A 15048-nucleotide genomic window follows, 5' to 3' on the forward strand; every position below is an offset into this window, starting at 1 on the left:
ATTCATTCTCATTCTTGGAACCCGATCGCAAGTTGGCCTGTCGACTCATCTAGCTCGTAAGAGAGTCATCGATCTTTAATATGAAGGCAGTGAGATCTCTTTCTGAACGAAGAATGGTGCAACCTGTCGGGCGCCGACCGTTAGTGGAGAGTGCAGAATGGATGATGCTACAATCGATTCTGTGGTATCAAAGAAAACTCCAAAGGCATACTAGCAGTGTCATGGGTTTGTATGCGCTTTTCTACTGCGCTGGTCGCCCCCGAACATGCACGTGATGCTCACTTAGAGAAGGCGTATTGATTAGGCATCGGAAGACGGGAATACTATAGTCCTTAGGATCCGTACGCACGCTACTGTATGTTACATACGGTGGCCGTTCATTACTGTAGTATATATTTGCAACACCGTATACTGTAGAAGGGCTATTACTCTCTTAGTTGGGTTCGACCTTTTTCATGGTGAGACGCCCGACGTCATTCTATGTGCCTGATCAAAATCACGCACACTAGCTGACGTGGTGAAGGCAGTGATATCGGAAGCGGTAATTAGCCCCGCCCACTTCCCTTATCAGTTTCAGCCCCCACGATGCCTCTATCTCCGCGACTACGGCATACAATAGCGGCCACTTGGAATGCACAAAGTATGTATATTGTAACACCAGCAGAAAATTCAGGTCCAGTCTGTCTAGAATATGCCTGCCTACTTTGTGCATTTTCCTAGTGGCCGCTATTTACCGGTAATGCTGAAATCGACCCCAATCTAGTTCAAATTTAACACAGGGGTTCCCTAGTCAGTAGAGGGAGGCTTAGCGCCCGAGGCAGAAATGTCCTGCACATCGACCAATGAAGTCTTGGTCACGGCACCGCGTAGGCAGATTCTAATACACTTTGCTTTTCTCTGCCTTTGCATGGCGCTAAAGGGGCCAAGTCTGCTCCAGCCAAAGGCGAGCCGACCTCTTACCCGGCATTAAAAGGAGAGAACGGCTGCCCTGGACAACTAAATTTTTCTTTTCTCAGTATGAAAACGTAACTGCGCGGGACCCTCTACCACCGTCCATCGATTTTATGGCCCAACACCGAATTTTTCCTCCTGCTGGTCCAGTTACACAGCCAGAGGGGACATCGAACAGGGCTGAAGCCGCTTCAAATAATACTCGTGGCAAGAGGTAAAGCTTCGATGTCTTCAAGATAATTTCCTATCTCACAAGGATAATAGCACAAACTCGGCCAGAAATAGCGCTCAACAACAAGCCCCGTTGAAACGCACCAGTCAGGCGAAGGATGTGTTTCAATCACAGGCGAAAAAGCCTGAAACTAGGCAGGAAAACGGATGGAAGAAGAAATGGCGCAAAGTCCCGCTTCTCAAGCCTATACTGCATAAAGTGCGATCCGCGCAATGGCCGGCGTACCCAAGGAAGGAGGGCTTTGACGATATAAAATGGCTAATGAGCCAATCGCCTTGGTCGGTTTGGGTTGCTACAGCCCACCACTTACTGGCGATAGCATCGACTCTGACCATTGTCGCTCTAAACACGGTTGGGTTATGGGTAGGCAAAGAGCTCACCGGGAAGAGCGGCCAGGATACCGAGAAGCTACTTGCATTACAATTTGCCGCTAAACTACATGAATTGTTGATGCTCTCATCCTTGGGGCAAATATTGTTCTCAGAGACCGTTAAGCAGCTCGTCTTCGGCAAGGGATTACCTTTCGGTGCGATCGCCGCCGGACTCCAATTTGGTCAGATTTCCTATCTCTGGTCGAAGGAATTCAGGGCCACGTCTTGTGCTACGTTCGAACGAAAATATCTGATCATTCCAGCGGTCATCATCTGCACTCTTCTCGGCGTGAGCGTTGGACCATCCTCGGCGACCGCCATTCGACCTACGTTAGGCGACTGGCCAGCAGGCGAGACCTCCTTCTGGCTAAATGCGACCGCCCAAGAACTGTGGCCTTCCACCCTATCATTGACAGGGAACCAAACCTGTACTAACTCACCCGAAACATGCGGCAACTTGGGCACCTGGACCTCTCTTGCGGATAATTTTTTCAAGTACTGGGGCCATGAAGCACTGGGTAATATCCGCGCAATGCCAGAGAGCGTCCAGATCCCAGGTGAAGTGTCCATCCGAACTCTGAATGCGCGGTTTCGAGGCCCATTTACGCTCTATCAACCAGAGATTACGACCGCAACTGTACAATCTGCCGCGATAGCCAACGTGGTGAACACGATCCGACAGATCTGGTTAAGGGCTAATGGCGCTCGCTGTTACTCTGCAAGCGGCATCAGGGACCAGAACTTTTGCACTTACCAGGATATCACTTGGTCAGTTGATGCGCTCCAGCCTTCTGTCTATGTTGCTTGCAACGGTGGAAACTCCACAGCTGCACCTGAATTCCCCACGCTTGCGAGCGGGACAGACCAACCCACTCTGGTCGAACATACCGTGAACGTCACTGATGACAGTCATGGCTCAGCTGCATCATCTATCACATGGGTGAATCTTCCCAGTCAAGAGTTCATACGCGCATCAGTTGGCGCCCTGGTCAGGCCTAGTTTCGAGCATCATGACGAAAGCATTTATGCATGCACTATTGATGCGCAGTGGGCAAATGTGACCATTGAGTCGTCTTTTCTTGGGCTCCCGTACATTGTCAATGGCAACCCGCCCACCTGGTACCAGCCGCAGGATGGTCAGTATCATGGTCGCCATGTGAGCATCAGCCCAGCGTGGGCCTCACTCGTCAATCCGTCTCTCATCACAGCACAGAACACCTCCTCGAGCCCGTTTGACATTCTATTAAATGCGACGACCCTGTCTGATGGTGAAAGCCAGTACATGGCAGAGAGAATCGAAGCCCTTCTCGCCGTTCTCCTGGCAGATCGTATGGCTCGTGTCAGCGCCGATGCAACTCTCCAAGGCACAATCACCGACATTAATCAAGTGCTGCAAATAAGTGGCGGACAACTCTTTGAACCACCTCCACTGGACTCTGAATACCAACGCATGACGTTCCAAACCGCGGTGACAGGCTACGCCTACGGACTTCGCGGAACAACAGGCATCATTACTTCAACACTCGCATCCATCCTCCTCCTCCTATGCTACGTCGCGATTGCAGTGACTCATGTTCTCTATACACTTTGCATCTCGGGCGTGTTCGTCTCACAGTGGCAGAATGTGTTGGATCTGGTTGCACTCGCCTTTTACTCGAACATTACTGGCATCCCGTCGATGCACGACACTAGCACGGGTATAAAAACAATGGGACCCCTGAAGACAGTAGTCGTATTTAGGCCGATGAATAAGCATATAGAGATGGAATTTCCTCCACCAGAAGAGACGGGGAAACTATTGGGAAAATGAGGGGAACATTTGATAAGTGATAACAGTACACAAGTCTCTTGCTTTGGGGGAGTAAGGTGTCAGTCTGTGAGAAGATTGGACAGAGACTTCCACTTGCTACTAAGCTGTATTGACTAAAATTCTCTAACTAGAGTAACCATTCAAAAAGTATATCTTCCTAGAGCAGCCGTTGCATCGACAAATGATACATACACATTGTCCTTCGCCCTAATTTAATCTCATGCGAAAAGTATTCTAGCCTAGTAAAGACCTTCGTTAGCTTGACCGACCGCAACACTTTATGTTCATCACCTACTTTTCCAGTGCATCATTCAGATGGTATTAGAAGCGATCCAGTCAGATGCGCTTAAAGGGTCATTATTGACGTCGGGGCGACCATTGGATTGCGGCTGACAGTAGTTATAGTAGCCGATAATACCCACTAGCTCCCCAGAGTCGTTGACAACTGGTCCTCCTTGGTCATGGTCACAGGAGCCCTGGCTCTTCTCCGGCGCGGCATCACAATTCATATTCGCAGTCACGGGGGAAACGTCCGACCACGCCTGGAAGCAGTCGGAGGCTGAGATGAAAGTCGTCTGGAGCTGCTGCAACGTGCGGGAGTTCTCATCCAACAGCTTGCTAGTCACTCCCCAGCCATACAAGCTAACAGACTCCCCTGTAACCGTAGCTTTCTCGGCGATCGCCACGGATTTGATATTTATAATCGATTGCGTCAAATGGAGAACAGCGTAGTCGCTATCCCGGGTATTGCTGTTATAGTTGGGATGCATGATGATTTTGGTTACTTGATTCAGCTGGCCGCCAGCAGCGTGCTCGAGACTGCCCACTCGTACCTTTAGCGAAGATGCCGAAGATCCATCGGCACATCCAGCCGTAGTGAGAACCGTTTTTGGACTGATCAAGGAGCCAGCACAGATGTAGGAGTCACCGAACCAGCCACTTGAGAGAATGGCGACTGTAAATGGCGCGCTATCCGCAGATGCATCACTTCCTCCCACAATTGCACTCGCAGGTTGCAAAATCAAGGAAGTGAGGCACAGCTAATTTGCGAGTGTTTTCGTAGGCTTCATGGTTGCGAGTTTCCGGCTAAATGAGCAATTAGGAAAATGGGTATTAGGACAAGTCGATCATGAAATAGGGATAGATGGCAATTCCCGACCCCTAATCACGCAAAAAATTAGGTAATAGAAGGGGTTCGATGGAATACAGTGTTACCCGATAAATCTCGTAAAAGCAAGATCAAAACAATGATCGCTGTGCATCCGTCGACATGAGTGGCTGGCTAGCTATTAGGGTGATACGTTCGGTCCTGAACCTAAATCCCCACTTCCATATATTTCCGTGAGCAAAATGGTGGAACTTGTATAGAGCCACGGTTTTCGATCATCCATCAATCGTCCGAATTATCGATCCGCTAGTGGTTATCTTCATACCAAGCAGGGCTCATTAGCTTCGGGGAATCTCGGTATCGGACTACATGCCCTAGCTACAAGGTCTTCGTAAGTCTCACAAATTTTGCCTCGGCATATGTCAGGCTTTGGTGGATCGGGACTAGTAGGCTCTGGTTTAGTCTATCAGCTACTACGATAAGCCAGTAACCGTCTGATTCTTGCGGTGAATTGGACTTCAATAAATTAACGAGCGGGTGGGCTCTTAGTAGCCTACTTTTGGCTGAACAGTCAGTCACTCGTGTAAGTTGCAGAGGTAATAGTGCGCTAATACGCCAAGGATTGAAGATCTACTCTAAGGCAGTTTTAGATCATATATCGATATAGTAGACTAGCTATATTGTCCAGGGCACCCAAGGTGTACCTTGCGTGAGGCCTTTGAGCTGAATAGGCCTTAGGCGAACGGGTTAGTCCTACTGGGTACAACTAGCGCCAGTTCAATTATCTAAATTCTATCGTGATTAGCGATATTAGATATACCTACCTCTACCGAAGATAGTATTGTTCTATCTCGACTAGGTATTCCAGGCTCAACCAATACATTACTCTTTACGAATATAATTGAGCAGCTTCTGCAGTATTGTGGAAAGCGAAGTCTGTGCTAGTCATGGATAATATATCCTTTCATCACTCTGACTGAATAGGACATATATGTTCAGAAGCTGGAGTAAAGCTAGTATACTCGCCTCCATATTCTCTAGACTTGAACCCGGTTGGGGAGTTCATCGCCGAGTTGAAATTCTTCATTCGGCGAAATGGGCAGTTCTACGAAGAAAGTCCGGACCAAGGATTTAGTACCTTCTCCAAGGTACATACAAATGATGATGGAAACGAACGTAGTGTTACAGTTGGTACCTTTTCTAAGATTGTGTCAGCAATTCGCTATATTATACAGCATCCACCTCTTTACTCCATAACCTCGGAGACAAGCCGCTTTTGCTACTCCAGCTCCCGATAGTAGTCGGATGCATCGACAACGGGTGAATGCCCTTATGCCTGATATGTGAGCGCGGCGGCTTACATTCGGGACTACTCGCAGTCACAGGGATAGTTTCAGGCTCCCCATCGTGAACCTGGCCGACGAAAACCTCCTCGACTTCTTCGAGGGAGCGCCCGACGGTCTCGGGGTACCAGAACCAAACGATAAAGACGGCAGCCCAGTTGAACGCGACAAAGAAGTAGAAATAATTGGATCCGATATTGGTCAGTGCGATGGGAGAGCACTGCGCAAAAATAAGGCTCAGACTCCAGTTCGTCGCCGTCGCGACCGATGACCCGCGGGCGCGGATCGCAGTCGGGAAGATCTCGGACTGGTAGATCCAGGAGATCATGCCGAGGGCCGTGTAGAATAGAGAGAAGACGAAGAACATGGCGATTGCCGCGCGGAGCGCGTCCTGGTTGGCGTCGCTATCGCTAAAGTCAACGTACCGCGCGAGCGTGCCCTCGACACACATCGCGGCGCCCATGCCTAGCAGTGAAGGGATGAGCAACTTGCGCCGCCCGACCCGGTCGATGAAGGCCATGAACACGGTATTCCAGAACTGCGCCAGCGCGCCCCAGACGCCGATTATCATGAGTGAGGTGGATGTGGACAGGCCCAGCGACTTGTACAGTCGGGGGCCGTAATTCTGGATCACGTTTGTGCCAGAGCATTGGGTCATGGCTTGGAGACCACATGCGAGGAGGAGGCGATAGCGCCATTGGCGGGAGAGGAATAGCTGGCGCCACGAGCGGACTACGGATCGCTGGTCTTCGGCGACGCTTTCATGGATCTGGTTGATTTCATGCTCGACAAGCAAGGCGTTTGTTGCGTCGCGATTGAGGTGTAGGCGGGTTAGAACTAAGCGGCCGGCCGCCTCGTTTCCGTGTTCGATGAGCCAACGCGGCGACTCGGGGAGATACCAGACGCCACAGGCGAGCATGATGGCGGGTACTGTCTGCAAGGATAGAGGGAATCTCCAGGAGAAATCGCCGCTGTGCAGGGAACATCCGTAGCCAACCCATTGCTGGGGGAGATCGGTTAGTGAACATCGAAGGAAGCCATGAAGGAGCGCTCATAAGACATACAGCGACCATGATTCCCAGTCCGATCATCCACTGCTGCATGCTTGCGAGTCCGCCACGAATCTGAGGCGGGGCAACCTCGCTCTGAGTCCGCGTCAACCCGTCAGTCAACCAGTCCATCAGGTAGAATGGGGCATAGGCTCCGTCTCACATACACAGTACACGGGAACAGTAGCGGACATGAGCCCAATGGCACCTCCAGCGATGAAGCGGCCGGCGATCAACATCGCAACCGTCACAGCGCCTCCCTGCAGGGCAGCACCAAAAGCGGCGAGGAGCCCGCCAATGAAAATCACCATGCGGCGTCCATAGAAATCCGAAATAGACGAGGCCAGGAGCGACCCCGCAATGGCACCTCCTGCTCGCCAAGATTAGAGGATGAGCGGATGAGATCCGAGCTCGGAGGGAACGAACCTGTGTAGGAAGAGATAATCCCACCACTGGCGGCATCAGATAAGCCCGGCGATCCAAAATAATTCAAAAACGCATCTTGCTCGATACTCGACGAGATCACGCTCGAGTCATAGCCGAACAAGAACGAGCCCAGTGCCGCAAAGGCACAGCATAGAGTGACGAGAACATAAGCCATGGCGATGCTTCATGGCCAGCACGGCTGCATACTCTCGAAAAGAGCGTCTCGATGGCGGGGCCCGTTCCATATAAGAATCCCGGGGGATCAGAAGTCTGGTCAGCCGCCGATCCCGTCAGCAGGAGAACCGGCTGTCGCGCCGTGAATGTGCCCTGGGCAAGTGGGTCGTGTCGAAGGGGGTCATCGATCGCGAATGCCAATGCCATGCGCGACGTGAGGGACCCGCTGCAGCTGCTGCCAGGGCACCAGCGAACTCTGGAGCTGAAACGGCCCCCTTTCTTTGTCAGATTCTTGAGTATTCGGGTTGGCAGGCGACGGAAGATGGGGCCATGCAGGGCTGACGATGAGCTTAAAGCGCCTCCCCCCCTTCTTGGCCGAAGCCAAACTGTGCATGTTTCCACTGCCAAGCCCATTACGGCGTCGAGGGGGGCCAGATTCGTTCAGCCGTGGTGCGGGTGGCGCTGGGCTGCGCGAACGAGCGAGCTATGGAAGTATCGAGTCGCGCGCGAGGCCTGTACTCCGGATATGCATCACTAACCCGGGACTCAATAGGTCCGTAGTTGGTGCCAATGGGCGGTTTCAGGTTCAGCCTATCCGCTTCGCATGTCAGCGTTCTCGCGTGGGTGGCGTGGACATTCCTGGGCGCGTCACAGGAGCGAAAGTTGATTGTTTGCCATGCTCGCCCTCTGCATGGCTGATCCCTTTAGGGCGGGGAGGAGGCATAAGAAATCAGGGACGCGGTGCCTTGGATGCCAGTCCGTGGGCCCGGGAGCGAGGAGGTGTGGGATTGGGTCGAAACAATCGCACGCCATTTGGCCGTCATAGTTTGTTCGGGGGAAAATTCGGTTCGTGCCCCTGATAAACTACTCTGGAGGCTGATCGACCTTCATTACCCGGTCTACATGCATCGCCCATCGCCCAGCCGACGTGATCCTGGTCCTAGTTCCTGATTCCGATCGTAAAAGAAAGGTGCCCCCATCCCTCTTTCATCTTTCATCTTTCATCCTTCATCCTTCATCCAAGGGCCGGGTCTAGGAAATAATATCCAACAGGGTCCCCCTGGTCAGGCTGACGCTATCGAACTGCTGGGGACCAGCTGGTCTCGGTTCCTAGGCTCGGGATTCGGCCTCTACTATGTGCTAGGCATTGACCAGGAGACTCAGGGAGATGCCGGCCATAGTAAAGAAAATGAAGCAAACCCCCCGGAGAGGATGGCCTGGCAATTCTTATTCCACCGTTCGACCGTTCCACTCTTCCTGATCATTGCGCTCTGTAACATCCGCAACAACCTTAACTGGATGTGGGATGGCCCCGCCCTCAACCAATCGCAGCGGCTGGAGGCTGACGGACTGCGCTTCGGCGAAGAGGTCAAGTCGCCGATGCGCCCTGCAGTGTGCAGGAATTAGCTCGCTTTTCACGCGACAGTGGGGGGTTGAATCCAAGGAATCCCAATGCGCCCCGGACGGTTGGCGGTTTGGCTATTGGGCTGTTTCGCCCTATGGACTTCAACGGATATTCTCCGTGCAGGATGCTATCCAGCGCGGGTTGGTGTGCTATCTTCTACGTCCCACAACCCTCGGATCACCGATCATCCAGATCGCTTAGGATCGGACGGATAACCTCAACCTAGGCAACTCGGCATTTTAGTCAGCGGGCCCACCGAGAAAGGGCGCGTCGAGAACGGGAATTCCCCCCCGAAGACCGACGAAATGGCCTGCGACGGGCCCCGGTAATCTCTACATCGGACAGGAGCCCGAGGCCAGCCCAAAAATGCCTCAAGAGAAGGGCCCCGTGCTGGTCGGGCTCGCGCGCTATGAAAGTCCGATAGACGATAAGTCAAGGCCCCCAAAGTACCAGGCCGTAGTGTAGTCCCGGTGTGGATGAGGGTAGTAAGAGGGGATGGTGACTGGGCTCGTACCGGCAGGTAAACGAAAACGAATGCCTGTTCAAGTTTCGATTGTTCTTCGATTATGATTTTGTCTTTGTATTGTCCCGCCTCGTTTCTCTCCCCTCGGAGTACCAGACAGTCTTCTTTCAGTCTCCCACCGCTTTCAGTTTCGGTCGAAATCAATTATCTCATCATCCGTCCCGCCCGCTTTCCTGCCGGCCAGCGTCAGCATCTTTAGGATACGCGCAAAACTCGACCCTCCGCCAACCGGTCTGTAAGCCCAAGCCCGCCGGCGACGAGGATCGCCCTTCGTCGGTTTACTCCGCCTTTCATTCGTCGCTCCCGCCTCCACTCTAGCCGACGACGCCTTCCCTTCAGACCGGAAACCTCCCGCGACTATCATTCCGACTGATCACCTTTTCCTGCCATCGTCGAATGCGACCGCAAGGAGGGCGATGAATGAGCACTCTAATCGGATCGCCCGCTAAGCCCGCTCTCCTTACATGATTCATCCCACCTGTCGCCCGCTCGATAGTCCACCATGGCGACGACTGGAACGGGGGCGCATGCTGGCGACAGCGACGATGACCTGAACGACACCTACCCGCACGACGAGGCCGATCACTCGCAATTCACCTCGACACAAGCGACCACCCCCACAGACCCCAAACTCTCCCACCAGTCCTTGCCGCTACAGAAGCGCCGCCGAGTCGGCCGCGCCTGCGACGAATGCCGGAGGAAGAAGATCAAGTGCGATGGCAAACAGCCCTGTACCCACTGCACCGTCTACAGCTATGGTACGCTCTCGGTTCTCCTGCTCTTGGCTCCCCGCCCGTGACTAACCTGCCGTAGAGTGTTCGTACGACCAGCCCTCCAACCGCCGCCGCAATCCCGCCCCGCAATATGTCGAAGCCCTCGAAGCCCGCATGCAAAAGGCCGAGGCCCTGCTCCGAACGGTTCTCCCGAATGTCAACCTCGATGACCCAAACCTCAACGTGAATGCCGCAGAACATCGCCTCGCTCCCGCACAGAAGGACAAGCAGGCGCCCGCGGGAGCTGCCAAGCCCCATGGAACGTCCGTGGAGAACGCCCCGGAAGGCGGGGACGAGTCTCTGTTGGAGACGATGGTCGGGAATACCGGCTGTCTGGACCGTGATGATCAGGGGCACTGGGACTATCATGGCCACACCTCGGGAATCATCTTCGTCCGTCGCCTGCGCAAACAAATGGGCGCTGCCGAAGAGCCAGTTGTGCCGTCGAGTCGCCCCATGACGCAGATGCTCGGGAGCCCCAAGTCGGTCTCGGTGTCGGACTCGCCCCACGACAGTTCGCTGCCTCCCACCCACGACTTACCCGCTTCACGGGCGGTCGCTCGCCGGTTGTGCCACAATGCACTGGAAAACGCCTGTTCTCTGATGTGCTTCGTCATTGAGCCGTCGTTCTTCGCTAGTCTCGACCGCATCTATGATACGCCCCCGGAGCAATTTGGAAATGAAGAGAACTCGTTCCTACCTCTGTTGTACATTGTCATGTCTGTCGGATGCTTATTTTCGGATGACGGCGCGGGTACGTTGGATTTGGCCGGCTATGAGGGTGCTATTGGTCAAGGGTAGGCTACTCAAATTCCTTTCAGCGCGTCTAGGATCCAAGAAGCCGCTAACTGTGCTGTCACAGGTTCCAATTCTTCAAGGCAGGACGGCAGCTGCTCGAGATAACGGATTGCCGAGATCTCACCTCGCTGCAAGCAATCTGTTTCATGGTGCTTTTCCTCCAGTCGTCTGCCAAGCTGAGTACCTGCTATTCCTATATTGGTATCGCGCTTCGTTCCGCGCTGCGATTGGGTCTCCACCGCAGCGTTGCGGCAGACTTCAACCCAGTCGAGCGAGAGCTGCGGAAGCGCATCTTCTGGGTGGTTCGTAAAATGGATGTCTACGTCAGCACCCTGCTGGGGCTCCCGCAGATGCTCAGCGACGATGACATCGACCAAGAATACCCGATGGAAACCGACGGAGAATTCATCACTGCAGAGGGTATCATTCCGATGCCCGCGGGTTATACGCCGCTGATGGCCGGGTGCAACGCGCACACACGCCTTTGCAATGTCGTTTTGAAGGTGGTGAAATACATCTATCCAGTGAAGAATGCGTGCTATCGGTCCAAGTTTGATCAGCGCTACATGGTCAGCCACGCCAAGATCCGGGAAATAGAGCGTGACCTCCAGGCCTGGATGGAGGAACTTCCCCCAGCTCTGCGTCCGGGCACAGAAGTATCACCACAGCTGGAACGGTAAGCTTATTCCATCATCCTCGGTTCAGTCGCGAACGTGGCTAATTTCGCTCTCAGAGTTCGCCAATTGCTGCGTATCAGTTACGCGCATGTACAGATGGTCATGTACCGCCCCTTTTTGCACTATGTATCGGGAGGCTCTCTAGCCCGTGGCGTTGACAAGCGATCATATGCCTGCGCTGCAGCTTGCGTCAGTGTATCCCGAAACATCGTCCATATCACGACGGGGATGCAGAAGCGGGGGCTTCTGAATGGCTCCTTCTGGTTCACGATGTACACAACCTACTTTGCCATTCTTTCCCTCATTTTCTTTGTCGTCGAGAACCCTGATTCGCCCACTGCCAAGGACGGCGTCTTGAAGGACGCCATGGAAGGCAAAAATACTTTGGCTGGCCTGGCCAAGAAGAGCCTGGCGGCTGACAGATGCTCCCAGAGCCTGACTGTATGTGACCTCTTTCACTAGAACTCCGGGGCCCCCGAAACTGACTAGAGAAACTGCAGTGCCTCTTCAAAACTCTACCGGAGATGTTGAAGAACCGCCAAAGCTCAAAGACAACGGTTAACCTGAAGCGGCCAGCGCCATCTAGCTTTTCGGCTGAGCCGGAGTCTACCCAGAATCCGCCGGGACCAAATTTGGCTCATCGCTCTAGCACATTCCCCGCCCAAATGATGGCCCAGCCAACGGCGGTAGATGCTGCAAGCCGCCGGCAGAAGAGTTTGGACACCCCGTCGGCCTTCACCAACAGACCGACTGACAGCGGCAGCCAGTCCGCTTGGCTGGCGTCAACGCCAGAGCTGCTGACGGAGACCATGTCCACGCCAGAGCCGGTCTCTGCGAACTCGCTTAATACCTCATTCTCCAACCAAGAACAGTCGAGTCTGGCGTGGGCTCAGCAGTTCAACAACCCCAACAACCTGCCAGATCTCATGCCTATGATGTTCCCATCCGATGATCCATTCGCGTATCCCACGCAACCTATGTCGAAACTGGAAGACGATCACTTTAGACATGATCGCAGCGGGGCCCTGCCGACCCAATTCCCCTTTGACCCCTCCCCGCAGCAAACCGGAATGGGATCAAACACACCGACTGACCCATCCACCGTGGCCACGCCCAGCTTCGACGCTTTTGCCAACTTCTCCAACTTCCCTGCGAGCACCTCCGCCGCGGTCAAATCATCCGTCCCGAGTCGCCTTACCCCTCAACCCATGAACTCCTCGCGGCTGCACTCGCCAATTCCGCAGGGCCAGTCTCCTAGCGAAACTCTCAGCAGCCCCGATCTGGTTTCCATCCCCAACCAGAACTTTGTATGGCAAGGATACAATTTCCAGCCAACAAACATCAACACCACCACATCAGTGCAGCAGGATACGTCGCCCTCAGCCGGGCCTAACGGGCTGGCCGATTTCAATATGGGTCTAGATGAAAATACCATGGGCATGAACATGGACCTGGGCATCTCCTTTGACGACTTGTTCGGCAACAACGCAAATTTCCGACCCGGCGCTGGTGCAGGCAGCGACGACTGGAACCAGTGGATGAACGCCGGGGTTTAGTGTCACATCTATTTCACCTTTCACATGAATGTCTGTTGCTGGCTACGATGATATGCACTTATGAAAGGAAGCCAAAAAAGAAAAAAATTCCTGTTTATACTGGGCTGGCGTTGCAAAGTTGGATAGGCGTGCTTTTCCCTATTTTTGACGGTGTCTTGTGAAAAATGATTGAGGGCGATCTAACTTTCTGGTCGCAGTAAATGAGTAGTAATGCTAGGATTTGCAATTAGACCTAGCAACTTAATCGCGTCGCGTACCAAGTACCTTCATAGCAAGCATGCCTCCTATCTCTCTCCTCTTGATTATTACCCTACAATGTGAAAAGTTCATATCAACAGCCTACCTACCATGATCGGTTTAGACCAGCCGGGTGTAGACCCACATCGTCATTCGCGCAATTCCCGACTACTCCTCCATCGAACCACTCCCTCGACTGTCTTTCTTGCCATGGCCCAACCCAGCACTCATGCACTTGCCGGACCTCAATTTATCACTTTACGCGATCGCCGATAAATTGATGCCTCCCCGCTTCACCAATTGACCCTCTACGGCACCTCGACTATCCCGCCATCCCACCGCGGCCGCGGCCGCATCAAGAAAGCCCGAACGGGCCGCCGATGTATACTGTTCAGTAATTGCTTATTTATCGTCGCTGCACACATACCGAATCGCCGTGCGGCTCCAAAATCCAGACAGCATGGCGTCGACGCCACAGCTCTCGACCTCGACGATCATCACATGGTTGCTCTACTTCGTGCCCGTGTACATCTTCGTGCTGGACCCGCTGATCCGCCCGTTCTTCCCGGATAGCAGCTCCTCGCCGGCATGGCAGGACGCAGATGCGTTCGCGGAATGGGACCATGCACCGGCCATGCTACACCTGACAGATGACAGCTTTATCAGCCCCGACGACGGGGTGCCGGCCAATTGCCCCGGCGAGGCCGCCGGGTACCGCGTGCACATGCTATCGCGAGCGCCCCTCATCCTGTACATTGAAAACTTTCTGAGCGCTGACGAGGCGGACCATTTAGTGGATATCAGGTACGTTCTTTTCCCTTTCCTCCCTCCAACTCCCCCATGACAGACCGCGTGGGGGAGAGATAGCTAGCTACGAGCCCCCGCTAACTTATCCCCCCGTCTTCGGCAGCGTGAACAAATACACACCCTCAATCGTCTACGACGGCGTCTCAGAGCGCATCGACCCGACCAAGCGCCTCTCGGACCGGGCCCTGCTGGACCGCGACGACACGGTGCGCTGCCTGGAAGACCGGGCGCGCGCATTCCAGGGCTGGCGCCCGCACCTGTACATCGAGCGCATGTGGGCGCAGCGCTACAACTCGTCGGGCCACTACCGGCATCACTACGACTGGACGGGGTCGCTGGCGCGCGGGGGCGACAGGCTCAGCACGTTCATGGTGTATCTGGGCGCAGAGTGCGAGGGCGGGGGTACGAATTTCCCGCGCCTGCGCATGCCGCCTGGGAAGGCGTGGTGTCGATTCTTGGAGTGTCAGGACGGAGAGGGGGAAAGAGAGGGAGATGGAGAGAGAGAAGGAGAGAGAGAAGGAGAAAGAGAAGGGGGGAGAGAGGGAGGGCGAGAGGGGGAGGGAGGGACGGCCAAGGCCAAGCAGGGGATCACCTTCAAGCCGATAAAGGGGAATGCGATATTTTGGGAGAACTTGCGCCCCGATGGGACCGGGTATCCGGAGACGTGGCACGCAGCGTACCCGGTTACGTCGGGGACGAAGATAGGCTTGAACATTTGGAGCTGGTATCAGCCGCCGAGAAGGAAGCCCGGCCGGTGAAACGGGGGCGGGCGGACGGGATGCGCCTCAGCGGAGGAGAGGATGGGTTG

At 54.1% G+C, this 15048-nt stretch overlaps 6 protein-coding genes across 6 annotated transcripts; 4 read left to right on the top strand and 2 right to left on the bottom strand.

Annotated features, from left to right (window-relative positions):
* Window positions 1-1444: 1444 nt before the first annotated feature.
* Window positions 1445-3364, top strand: N7482_000393 (uncharacterized protein; the record flags this gene model as incomplete). The annotated part of the gene is made up of 1 exon (XM_056682518.1): window positions 1445-3364. One exon carries the CDS (start codon window positions 1445-1447, stop codon window positions 3362-3364), a length of 1920 nt encoding a protein of 639 aa, XP_056546124.1.
* Window positions 3365-3675: 311 nt separating this feature from the next.
* N7482_000394 (trypsin-like cysteine/serine peptidase domain-containing protein) lies at window positions 3676-4134 on the bottom strand (the record flags this gene model as incomplete). The annotated part of the gene is made up of 1 exon (XM_056682519.1): window positions 3676-4134. One exon carries the CDS (start codon window positions 4132-4134, stop codon window positions 3676-3678), a length of 459 nt encoding a protein of 152 aa, XP_056546125.1.
* A 1565-nt stretch (window positions 4135-5699) lies between these two features.
* N7482_000395 (sugar porter family MFS transporter) lies at window positions 5700-7465 on the bottom strand (the record flags this gene model as incomplete). The annotated part of the gene is made up of 4 exons (XM_056682520.1): window positions 5700-6818; window positions 6880-6960; window positions 7032-7234; window positions 7291-7465. 4 exons carry the CDS (start codon window positions 7463-7465, stop codon window positions 5700-5702), a joined length of 1578 nt encoding a protein of 525 aa, XP_056546126.1.
* A 51-nt stretch (window positions 7466-7516) lies between these two features.
* On the top strand, window positions 7517-9198 carry N7482_000396 (uncharacterized protein; the record flags this gene model as incomplete). Its single annotated transcript, XM_056682521.1, has 5 exons — window positions 7517-7979; window positions 8026-8084; window positions 8431-8832; window positions 8891-9009; window positions 9096-9198. The coding sequence occupies 5 exons, from the start codon at window positions 7517-7519 to the stop codon at window positions 9196-9198; spliced, it is 1146 nt and encodes a 381-aa protein (XP_056546127.1).
* A 696-nt stretch (window positions 9199-9894) lies between these two features.
* N7482_000397 (putative C6 transcription factor (Mut3)) lies at window positions 9895-13196 on the top strand (the record flags this gene model as incomplete). Its single annotated transcript, XM_056682522.1, has 5 exons — window positions 9895-10150; window positions 10206-10962; window positions 11028-11639; window positions 11697-12081; window positions 12141-13196. 5 exons carry the CDS (start codon window positions 9895-9897, stop codon window positions 13194-13196), a joined length of 3066 nt encoding a protein of 1021 aa, XP_056546128.1.
* Window positions 13197-13893: 697 nt separating this feature from the next.
* N7482_000398 (oxidoreductase, 2OG-Fe(II) oxygenase family) lies at window positions 13894-14998 on the top strand (the record flags this gene model as incomplete). Its single annotated transcript, XM_056682523.1, has 2 exons — window positions 13894-14237; window positions 14281-14998. The coding sequence occupies 2 exons, from the start codon at window positions 13894-13896 to the stop codon at window positions 14996-14998; spliced, it is 1062 nt and encodes a 353-aa protein (XP_056546129.1).
* Window positions 14999-15048: the final 50 nt, after the last annotated feature.

Source organism: Penicillium canariense, assembly GCF_028826845.1.
Source record: "Penicillium canariense strain IBT 26290 chromosome Unknown utg000001l_segment0_segment0, whole genome shotgun sequence".
In the NCBI taxonomy this organism is placed as follows: Eukaryota; Fungi; Ascomycota; class Eurotiomycetes; order Eurotiales; family Aspergillaceae; genus Penicillium; species Penicillium canariense.